This window comes from Corvus cornix, chromosome Z (genome assembly GCF_000738735.6).
Source record: "Corvus cornix cornix isolate S_Up_H32 chromosome Z, ASM73873v5, whole genome shotgun sequence".
Taxonomy (NCBI): Eukaryota; Metazoa; Chordata; class Aves; order Passeriformes; family Corvidae; genus Corvus; species Corvus cornix.
In genome coordinates this window covers 11712344-11724631 of record NC_046357.1, presented here as the reverse complement: position 1 = coordinate 11724631, position 12288 = coordinate 11712344, and the positions used below count along the sequence as shown (strand labels likewise).

The 12288-nt window shown below is 40.8% G+C and overlaps 1 protein-coding gene across 4 annotated transcripts in view; it reads left to right on the top strand.

Annotated features, from left to right (window-relative positions):
* EGFLAM (EGF like, fibronectin type III and laminin G domains) overlaps nucleotides 1-12288 on the top strand; it is a 79251-nt gene that overhangs the window by 27975 nt on the left and 38988 nt on the right. For all 4 annotated transcript variants that reach the window (XM_019283314.3, XM_010395187.4, XM_010395188.4 and 1 more), the window contains exon 7: nucleotides 4000-4166. In XM_019283314.3, the coding sequence (XP_019138859.2) occupies nucleotides 4000-4166 (167 nt within the window). The remainder of the gene's footprint in view (nucleotides 1-3999; nucleotides 4167-12288) is intronic.

Below are 12288 nucleotides of genomic sequence, written 5' to 3'. Positions count from 1 at the left end.
AAGAGGATGCTAAGGAGATGACAATCTCAACTTGTCTAAATGCTGGAAGTCAGGAGGGAGACTGTGGGACTCACTCTTCACTGGACAGTTCATAAGGAATGTGCAGTAGAATGTGTTAAAACCAAAATACATAGTGTCTGTGCAACTTTGTAGGCTCAGTGTAAATATTCTGTTGGTTAATGGCGAGAAGTATTTAATGAAAAATTACATTTTTATGAAAGCCGCTAAAGCAAGACCCTGGACTTAAGCATCTGAGTTTGGGTGTTTTTCCTAAAGATGCTATACAAAACTAATTCTTAAAAATATCTGGGGTGTTTTCAGTCAAATACTCCAAATACTCAAATTTTTAATCTGTTCAATGCCTACATGATCTTCTAAACTTGGTGACTAACTTACCCAAATTTTTATACCCACATAGCAGCTACAGAATCACAAGTGTTTCAGCAGCACATACCCTAAAACAATCAGGTCACTTTCTTTTCATCTCATTGGTATGTAGATGAAATCAAAAGCTTTTAATATTAATCTTGGCATGCAAAAGGAAAATGTTCAGTATCTTGGTAGTGACATGAAACTTCTGCTGCAATGAACTGGGCATGTTCTGCTGATAAAACTGGGAGATTTATTAGTATTCAGATGTTAGGGTGGTGTGGATTCAGTATGGTGGTGTGCACAGATTTCTTGATTAGTTTGAAGCCTTCCCTCTCCTTCCCAGAAAAATCTATCCCTGAATCCATTCCCTGCTGAACTGTCTGTCTTTGGCACTGCACTGAACCAGACAGTCATTGTTTGCTTTTGTTTGCAAAGAACCTGAAACAACAGAGCTGACCAGGGAGACACCTCCTAATGTCTAGGAAAAATACTTTCAATACTGTTTCCCTGATTATTGCATGAAATAGGCATGTCTGCCTCAGTATTTACCTCACTGCTTGTGAGATTAAATCCTTGAAAAGGTAACTGATGAAGAAAGAGGAACAAAAGATATTATGGAGGAAGTGCTTAACAACATTAGATAGCATCAGAAGAATATCTAACAAGAGAATGAGTTACGAAAATTGTCCACTTTTCCTTTCCTCAGAACTGACCTGGCATATTGGTTGATATATTTTGTAGAAAGTGTCACAATAATGTGAAATATAATCGTTACTAAAAATAATATGTTATAGTGCAGTATATCTACAAGAGATTTTTCCATCCAGTGAATGATGATGTATTGTACTTGTCATCATATTTATTATTTGCTGAAATACTTTTTAAAAACCATTATAGAGATGAATCTGCCCCTTGAGATGAGTACAAATATGGCACAGAAGAACAATCAGAAACCTTAGAAAAATTGGATTGCTAGTGGGTGCCTCACACTTAAATAATTTCCAGGTGATTTTAAAAGGAAGTTCAAGTGACTATAAAATTGCCGTTCTCTGCATCAGAAAAAATTCCCTTCTTGAACTGAATCAGTCCCCAGGTTACAACATAAAGCAATAATCCAAAATTTTTGGGTAAGTTTGGCATGGAATTCTGCCCTTGGTTTATACCCATCCAGTCCTATTGACTTTAGCCATATATTTATTATCTCAAAACCACTTTGATTTGTGTTAGATTCCTGCTGCAGAGCATTTATGTGTTGGAGACACACAGCTGCAGCTTCAAGAGCAGGCAATGTCCATGGAAGTTGTCTGATCTCCCTATTCACAGATACATTTGGACCTACCCTGCAAGGTCTTGGCCAGAGGCAGTGAGACCTGTGTTGGGCAACATAGTGCTGCAGGAAAATGGGAAAAGTGGTATCAAAATGAGCCCTTCCAGTGTAAAAGTTGACAACATAAAATCATTTGACATACAGAAAAGGACCATGGAGACAGTTTTCAATAAAATGTTCTGTTCTCATCTCAGGGAACATGGGCGCTGGCTGGCCCTGGATGCAGTCACCAGCAGAATTTGTGTTCCTTTCCCCATCTGTTTGCCATGTTTTCATCTCATACCATTTTGTTCACACAGGGAGCATTCTGGAGAAGTAGCAAAGGTCAAGTGATAAATCTTCCTCTTTCCCTCTCCTTCAGCTGCAGATCCTTACATATTTGCAGACATTTCCTTTATTACAGACTTCTGCAGAAGGAAGTGTTGGGAGAGACAGTCTGTATTTGAAGGCTAGCCTGCTGTTTGTGTTATCTCCTAAATATTTTTAGGGTGCAATGCCTCCTTTGGGTTCTTTCATCAAAGGCGTGTTGTTTCTACTTGGGTGGACACATCGTCAAGGTCTGTTGCAAAGAGGCAGCTTTTGAGTTAGCAGGAATTCCTTGGATGGGAATTAGAACCAAAAAAAGATGTGTACAGGAAAATTGAAAACACTACTAAGCAAGCCTTTGGAAGGAAGCAATGTTAACAGCTTTCATTTGGAAAACACTATATATTTTCATTTTGGCCCAGGCATCAAAAACTCAGAGGAGGGAAACAATGGAAGAGTAGCCAAAATAAATGCTCTCCTGTCTACCAGGAAATGGTGGTGAAGGGTGACTTAAGATGGTCTATTTAGCTATCATTACATCTTGTGTGTTTGTCTGATTTTGTTTTTATTTTTAGCAAGACAATGAAATATTCATGTTCCGTGTGCCACTGTGCACTTGGGACAGGCAGCTGAGAACTGCTGCTTTGCCACTGCATTTGCCATGCTGGCACAAAGCAATGGAACCTCAGTGATCAATAAATCTTGTATTGACCACGAAAATAAAACATATATTAACTTTGGCATTTCCTTCCAGCTGAAAATAAACAAATACAAAATGCCTGCCTCGTGCTATAATTTTTAATTTGAAGACTGTTGGAGACATTTGCAGCTAGTCCTGTGTAAACACTGGTAGATTCAGGGTGCACTTGGAGGTTATTTCCTGTAATAAATATTGCAAGAACACTGGAATAATTTTCTCTGAAAGCCATTTCTGTCCTTATTTTACTTTCATAAACTTTAATTTTAGTATTTTGGGTGGCCTAGAGTGAATGTTTACATTTTTGTTTTGTTTGTATTTGTTTAGCTTCTTATTTTGTTCTCTCTTTGATAAGAAGAGGCCACTTTTAGAGAGAGTGGAAATGGTGCAGAAGCATCAGAATACTCTCTCAAAGTACTTGAAATCACCCACCCCTTTACAATGTGCCTGTATGTATGAACTTAAAACATTTGATACCAAACTGCCATGTGAATGGTTATACTGGTTTCAGCCGGATTATAATGGCACTTAGAGAAGCACTTGTTGGCAGCTGGCTTCCACTATGAATCAGGAGTTAACTAGGCATTGTCCAAAGGCAGCTACAGGAATGTGGTTACAAGACCCATGCACATAGGCCACACTCTCTGCATTATTGTTTTGTGGGTCTTGGGTTGTCTTTGTGTGTTTTTTTGGTGGCTTGCTTTGGGTTTTTTTGTTTCGGGTTGGTTTTTTTGTCTGTTTGTTTGTTTTCTGAAGAGACTTTGGATCTGTATTTCCTATGTTGAGTGGATTAACCTAATTACTTGGGAGATCAAATGATGGATTCTCATCTTGCTAATGCTTGTATGCGTTTGAAGGGACTTACTGGCATTAGAACACCAGCTCTTAGAAATAAATCAGGAACTTTCCCTCTATTGCAAATTATTGCTTTATACAGCCATACAGGGAGGGAGTTGGGAACTACAGGTAATAGACCCTCACTTGAAAACTACTAACCCAAAACCCACAAAACAGATAAGCATAACTGGATTTGTCAGTCAGTCCTCTAAACAGCCTCCTTGGCTTTATAACCAAAATCTGAGTATTGGGTTTGTATGATTGTACAGTTTTGATATCACAGGCTTCACAGCTTGGTAATTGTGGGTTGCACAGTCTGACCCTTTAAGAGTGAAGGGTTTCAGTGATTTAGTAGACTTCTGTCTCATTTATTAGTGTATTCCCTAGAAAAGTTTAAAGGCAGCTAATTTATAGAGCCAGCTTTAATTATTAAAGATGTGGTCTTTGTTTGATCCTCAAGGCCAGACCTTGACAGCAACTGGACGGTAATAAGAGAGCAGATCCAGATGGAGTCCATGGTTCTCAAAGGACTTCTCCCAAACACGAAGTATCAGTTTGCTGTCCGAGCAGCAAACTCCTTTGGATCCAGCCCTGCCAGTGCACCAAGTGATGTCATCCGCACATTCAGTGAGTACAACCACCTTCTTGTAATCAAAGCTAAACAAAAATGAAGTATATCTGTAAATAAAGTGTATCTGGGATAGCTGTGGAGGCCTGCTGGTGGAAAGAGTTGCTCTCCAGGAAGAGTCACCCCCATTCTCACACCTCTCAGTCCTGTCTGAGGAGTTTGCAGCAAGCACCCTGTGAAAGTCAAGCCACAAGCAAAGATTTGAAAAGACCCAGGCAGCATCACTTTCATGCCATTTCTCCACTCTGGAGGTCATTGCCAGGTATTTTTGGATGGCTACTTTCTGAATTTTGTGCTGGCTTCATGCAGAACTGATAAGTGAATATCATGGGGAGAAATGAGAGAGATGAGTATATTGTTCATTTTTTCTGTTCTTTGAAGCTGAACCTGATATATTACATATATAATATCACCAACTCAGAAACACCAAATCAAACCTGTACAGTTTTCTGAGGAATAAGACTCTTAACTATTAAACACAGTCATGAAAATAGTGTAAATAAAGTGAAAATAGTGAAATAAATAAAGTGAAATAGTGAAAATAAAGAAGTAAGCACCCCTTTTTGATCAGAAGCTGCATAGCAAAAATATTAGGTGAACATGCTGACATACCAACTTGTTAACTATTATAATTACATTTGTGTAGCAATATAGACCATGCACATTGCAGTAAGTGTTAGTCCAGTTGCTGCTGGGCTTCCTCAGGATGCAATCCTCTGCCAATGCTGGTGTCACTGTGGGGTGATTTTGGGGGGGCTGTTGCTCCTCATCACACCCAAAGTCACAGCTTGTATGTGAGAATCCCAACCAAGGCAACATAGAGTATGCTGGGAATCACACAAAGAACATTTTCTAACAGCAAAAAACCAAATGTCACAAAGAGAAATGGAGGAAAGAGAGCCAAAGCCTAAATTGGGCTAAAGGAGCTATATCTTTAGTGTTCCAAACTTTTTATATAGAAATGTGTATCAGTATTTTATGTGCCTTTTTTTTTTCTTTTCTCACTCTCTCAATTGCAAACCATCTCTAATTAACCAGTGAAAATGAGCAGCAAATATTCAGGTAGGACTGTGAGCTCTGCAATAAGATTTTACATGCTGCAGAAACATAACAACATGCTTAGTGATCCACCAATTTAACCTGATAAAGATTTATTTCTAAACTGCCTCCCTGTTGTAGAATCCCTGTTTTCATTGACTTATATGGCAGTTTTCATTCTTTTTGTCCCTCTGTCCTAAATTCAGCCACCTGAACAGTTTGCATGTAGTTTGCTATGGCTGCTGAGCTCAAAAGTTTAACTTCTGAAGTAAATGTTTGTGAAAACCTCTTGCAGCATACTCTGGAGTTCCTTGGCCTGTGGATCCTCCAGGGTCAGCTCCTGCTGCCTCAGGCACACGTGTGTGTTCCTTGGTATCTTGTTTATCTTTGGATGTTAGCAGCTGCATTCTTTGGTCGAAAACATAAAGTGTTTAGCTCTATTAATAAGGGTGGAATCATCTTCATGCTGTGCAGTACTCCAGGGAAGGCACTTTGTCTTTGGAAACTGCTTGTTCTGCAGAGGCCTGCCAAGATGTCTCTAAAACATGGGTTTCTGTCATTAGTGCTTGGAAACAAATTCACATCTGGTGTGTATAAGCACTGATTTCTGGAGAGGTTCATAAGGGATGGGAACTTGGTTCTCTGTGCCTGGATCAGATCTGAAAAGTCAATATATTATGCATTTTGCACTGCTCTTTGAATGGGCTTAAAAAGTCTGTGCTGGCCCAGGGTAGGCACATGGGTGCTGCAGTGGCTGAGAGGTTGGTTTCCCTGCTCCAAGGGCCTGGCAGTACTTGGCAGAGACCTTCATGACCAGGCAGAGCTCCTGCAGCCCAGGACCATGTCATGTCTGTGATGTGCTCCAGTCCTGCTCCAGGGTACTTGTACTTGGAGCTACTTTGGCAAACGCAAATGTTATTCTTTTGCCAGTGTGCTCTTTGAAAATAGGCTTAAAAACTACATATAGGCACTATACCTGAAACTACACATCGTGTTATCTTGCGGATACCTGTCGTCACAACCATATTTTTGCAGAGCAAGGAGTGTTGCTCAAGAGCATCAGGGATGAGTGCCTTTAGAAATAAATTATTTGGTTTTCTGAAGGCAGGAGTGTAGCTCAAATGATAGTCTAGCTGATAGCAGCTCTCACTTGTCTTTACTTGTGATGTCTGTGTAGGAGACTGACTTGATGTTAACCAGACACACAAATACATTACACATTAGTAGAAAAGCTAAACTTTTGTTGGGAGAAAATTGTTCATTAAAGCTGTGCATAGCCTGAACATCTATTTTTCTCCAAAACATTAAAAACCCCTGAAGAATGATTTAAACCACTGACAGGTTTCACGGTACAGAAAAAAAGCCCCAAACGAAACACTAAACTCAAGGGCATCCAATTAAAACTCAGTCCTAATTCACATTATGTATCTGAAGGTACCCTCCTGCTTTTAGCAGCTGGAAAACCCAGTTCTTTGGCTCAGTTAATCACTCACTTCAATTGCTTAAGTGTAAGTGTTCAGCAGATTTGAGGTCCTCAAAGTTTTGTGGTTTTCAACAGTGACTACAGGAGGGCATGTGCCATTCATAAACACCTGACAGTCCCCTGGGGCTGTCTCAGGTATGGTGATGTATCTCAGGTGGTACCAGTTGCTTGACTCTCTCAAAGTGCCAGCAGATTACACCTTAGTCACCTTGTGTTTTTGAAAAGGTGTCAGACAGTTGGCATCTCTGAAACTGAAGCACCTTTATCCTTCAGAGTGCACATCATAAGAATTATGACCTTCATTATTACCATGGTTCCTCCTCCCACCTAAGCAGTGAAACATGCTACAGGCCACAGATTTTTCATACTATTTTCTGCCTGCCTATGTATTCTTCAGAATTCCTGAAATATCTTAGAAAGCTGGCAGAAGTTCATACAATGTCTGACTCCTTTGCATTACACTTAGCTCACATGGTGCTGGCACTAAGGTCCTTACTGTGTTTGGAATTAAAAAATTTGTAGTTTTAAGCTTATATATGCTGGCTTTTTCATGCCTGACTTGAAATAAGTAGTGCTGTTCTGATGCTTATTTTAACTGATTAACGGATTCCCAACATTACCTCAAAAGCAGAGGGTCTTCAGGGTCCATATTGGCTTGCAGAGAGTTCTTGTAGGCAGGCTGAGGCAGAGATGGGTCCATGCTACTCAGGGATGTTTTCTGTTGTGGTTTATCTCATTCTCACAGGTAATTCACTCATTTTGTTTTTAAAACTGGGGTTTTGCAGTACTCTTGACTGCATTGTTTCAGGTCAGCATAGGAAAACATTGTCTTTGTTTGCTTCACTAAAGGGATGCTGACAGTGTCACCTACTGTGACAGACCTCCCAAGGTAGAACATGTGGCTTTGATTATAAGCAGTACCCCCTTACCTAGTAAAAAATGCATGCTTCGTTAATTGCTCCATTTTCAGGGAGGAAAGAGAGGGCAAGTTTCCCCAAGGGTTCTCATTTATTTGTGATTTGGTTTCATTAATTTTTTTCTAGAGGGAAATGATGCAATAAACCAATTTTTTTCTTGCCTTTCTTAATTACAGTTGCACGTTGTGGGTATTTCACTTACATGGCTGTTTGGGTTTTGCTGTATAAAATCTTTCAAAATGTCATGGACAATTCACTGGAAAATAACAGATTGCACATACTCAGTTTAGAAACAACATAATAAACTGTCCCAAAGAATCAAACAAAAAAAAATGTCATCACCTGCATTGCTTCAATACCCTTCATCTTCTCGGGAAACAGATGGGGTTTGCACTGTGCCTGCAAGGTCACCAGCCTTGAGCTTTGCCAGACCAACAGAGGAAGTGTCTTCTGTTAAAAATACCCTCCTGCTTGTCTCCACAGCAAATGTGACAGAAGTGACTGCTTAAGCAGGGCACATCCCTTTCTGTGGTCCTGGCTGTCACTGCCAGGATCACACAGAGCAGGGCATTGGCATAGGTGCTTAAATATTCTGCATGGAGCTTGCATGGGTCAGCTGAGGCTCAGGCACAGAAAAAGGGCAATCTCTGGGGCCCAAACCTTGATTTAAATGGTGGTGATGTGTCCTGGAGATAGTAAATGGAGAAGGTTTTTCACAGAACTGTTCCCCACAGATCTCCAGAGACTTTACAAAAGCAGTGTTGGTAGTTGTAGGGACAGTGACAAAAGCAAGAGACAGGTCAATTGACATGCATCATCACACTGTGAGTCACTGAAAAGCATAAAAGTAATTTTTAAATACTCCTGTTGTATTTTGGGTTAAGACCTATGGGAGGTTCTGCATGAAGGCAGTAAGTCTGTTAACACTTCCATCCAATCTGCCTGTGTTGTAGTGCCCCCTGTTCTACCTCCTACACTCCCTCGTGTCCCTTCCTCAGTATGATGATGGCAACCTAATTAGCAAAAAAAAAAAAGTTCATGTGGCTTTATATTTGTTTTAAGAAAGATTTCTTTAGTATAACTTAATCCCTAATTATTTGGAAAGAGGCTGTCTAAAGCTCATGACCCCCTCAACTTTTTCAATTATTTATAAAACAGGATTATAGAACCTGGTAGAGGGTCTTAATCAGACTACTTCTCCTTGTACACTGGAACACTGATTTAATTAAATACAGCCTGCTTATTATCTCTACAGTCATTGTTTTGGTGTTTGCAGAGTACCACTTTGCTTAATTGTCCCTGATTTACCACCCATTATGAGATGAGCTCTCCAGGAAAGCAACACAGAAAGCACTTAAGAGATGGGCTGATGTGGGGGTTTATCTACAAAAAGTCCTGTTAATTTCTCTGCATCCTGTTTTGTAGTTATATTGCATCATGTCACATGTGACTGTCATGTAATGTCCAGTGAGCAAAGGCCAAATGTAGGCAAGAACAAGGCAACTGAGGAGCCAGTGGGCTGATACCTCATCAGTCATATGTGTACTCACCTGTATAAATTCAGACATGGTCAGAAGTGAATGCATCTCATTGCTCCGTTGCTCCTGAGTGCATTACATGCTACCAAAACTGCTCACAGATCAGCAAGTAGAGCAATGTAGCATGTGCTGGCTGAAATTCAGTTACAGTCAGGAAGGGGAAAAACTGGAGATCTGAAGACCTGTGGATATTAGGACACCTTCTGAAGTCACACTTATTCTGGTGACGCCAACCTTACATAGTGAATGTCTTTGAAGAAGGGCCTCAAAGCAGTCTTTCTACCAGACACAATAAGCCGTACCTTCTTTGCTCTCTCCAGGCTCTAAAATGTTACGAGTTCAGTAACGTGAAAGGAACCATTGTCCAGTTTAAAATAGTGGGTACATTTCGTCTCCCAACATCTTCTGTTAGGAAAGCATGGAACGTTTTGATCTGCCAGATGAAAGAGGGACACCTGCTGTTTGGGGAACTGCCAGTCTCTCCTAAGATACCATGTCTCATTGCATGCTGGTGCTTATTAATGTATTTTTAGTGATAACCACTCAAATCAGGAGAGTTACAGTTCTGTAAAACTGGCATGGCATTAAAATCATATCCATATATGCAAGCAAATGTGTTTATCTAAATGTGAATTCGAGACCTAACATTCTCCTATGTATGAATATAAAGATACTTCATTTTCTGCATTGCTTCACTCTTGCCATCCTTATCAAACTTACATCCCGTTAAGCCAATAGAAAGTTTGACTGGAAAAAAAAAAAAGATAGCATTTTGACTATAACAGATATTTATTTTGTAGCTTATGACTTCCAAGTTAGAAAATGGAGTGTGTGTGTCACAGCTTGTTTGGGTACACATTAGATTGTTTCCCCTGACACATGATTGTGATTTTTCTTTTCTTTATTCCCAAATTATCCTTATGGCTTCCATTGCTCTTAGGCAAATTTATACATTAAAAGAACTAAATTAGTTCCGAAATACTTTCAGACACATAAAAGGCAGTAAGTAGTAGTGTTGGAAATGATACAACTTCTAATATTTTTAACTAACTTTAGTCAAGGGTTTTGTTCATCTTTGCCCAGGAGGAAGGGAATGGAAGTTTCTTTTCAAGAGACTCTGTTCCCTGGGCAGGGCCTGAGGAGCTTAACAACTCAATGGACTGGGAGCTGCCAGGGGATGCACAAGATATAAGTGACCACAATGAACGTCAATGCCCGATCATCCTCCCTGGTGTCTCAGAGACACCTAGTCTGGGAAAAGATCAATAAGAGAATGCAGGATGAGGACCTAATTAGCATCGAAGGCAAAGGGATCAATAACCAATAGAAAACCAAATACTAAGAACTGCGTAACTTGGTACTAATGAACATTGAACCAATGGATTTCTCTGGGTTTTGACTGTATAAGTATGTGAAAAATCTAGTAAAGAGCCATGTGTGATGGAATGATTTTCTCTGTTCAACCCGGGCAATGCCCGGATGAAATGATTTCTCTTGCACATCCTGGCCAGTACAACATCCTGGCCAAAATAAAAAATGCCGTAATTCTCTACCACTAAAAAATGTTGTTGAAGAGTTTTTGTTTTTTCAGCAGTTTTGGTGACAGTAGCACAGACCTGACGTAAAAGCAAGTGTTCAGGGAGCTGAAAATTGCTGCAAATGCTGGGAGCTGAGTTAGTGCTGCCCTTTCCTGTGGCATCGAGGCGTGAGCAGGATGAAGCTGAACATCTCTTTCCCAGCCACTGGCTGCCAGAAGCTCACTGAAGTGGACGATGGGTGCAAGCTAAGAACATTCTATGAGAAATGAATGGCCACAGAGGTCCTGGCTGATTCCCTTGTTGAGGAGTGGAAGGGATATTGGCATAGTCATGCTGGATACTCTGAGTTTTGGCAAAGAGTTGCTTTGTGTGGAGATTATTGCTAGCTGCAATTTAAGGAGAGAAAGTTTTTTGTTAAAACTAATGTTCTGCAGCAATAAGGTCAAGGGCAGACCTGGATTGCTCTCGAAGTGAAGTTGCTGTACACTTGTAAAGTTTGTCTCTGAGAAAAAACTGGCAAAAACCGCAAGTCGCAACAGAGAGAATTGGAACTTTGGCAAAGGGGGAAAAGAAACCTCCTGGCCAGGTAGCACGTGGTCAATCTAAGATGGCTGCCCACAGAGCACATGGTCAGTCTAAGATGGCTGTCCTAAAAGGGACAAAAACCATAATGGAGTTTGAAATGGCTAGCCAAAAAGAGAAGCACATTTTTGCTGAGGAGCTGGTAAAGGTGCAAATTGCCTTGAAGGCTGAAACAATTGCTTGCCTCAGGGCTGAGGCAGGGCTGATGGCCCAAAAGCAACTAGCCCAGAACCTGAGAAACCTGTTAAACCAGTTTGTGCAGAGCTTTAGAAAAGAAAATTACCATCTTTAGGGGAAGCATGCATGCCAATTTGGGGGTGGTGCTCGGCCACCCTGAGCATTACCTCACCCGTGGGGAGGAGTTTGCACCAAATCCAGACTCCTCCCCACACCCTGAACTGTGCCCACTTGTAAAAGGTGAGGAGGTAAAGAGCTAGGCAGGACTCCCTGGTCATTGATGTCACCTCCCTTCACACTTTGGAGGAGGGGGATGACTCATTGGAGCCACCCCCTGATAATCAGCCTCAAGCCTGCTCTTTTTTAAAGCATTAGCATATGATGGAGTGGAGCTGATGGTGATGATACCACACCCTACAGCAGAATTAACTAAGTTACAGAGGATAGAGGCTTTTGAAAATTTTACTGATGCTGGGAAATGAAATAAAGCTTTCTGAAGAAAGAGCACATGGCAAAGAGCTGTGTCTTTTAATAAGAATGCATACTGTTGCATGAAAAGTTTGGATTTGTTGGGGAGGGGGAACTGATCCCTCTGCCCGCTCCAACATGTGATAAAAATACTGGGAGCGTGCGGGAAGTGGTGAGCTTCCAAACAATGCCCCAGAAGGAGCTGATACCCCATTGGCTTTCTCCCAGATTATTGTTATTCATTCCAAAAGTTAAAGATCAGGACTGAGACAAAAAACTCTTGGAACCACCCCCAGAAGGTGAGCTGGGAGTGGGGGCCAAACTGGAATATTCTCAAAAGCTCACTGAAAATGCACGGAAATTTAGTTTTAGCCTGGAAA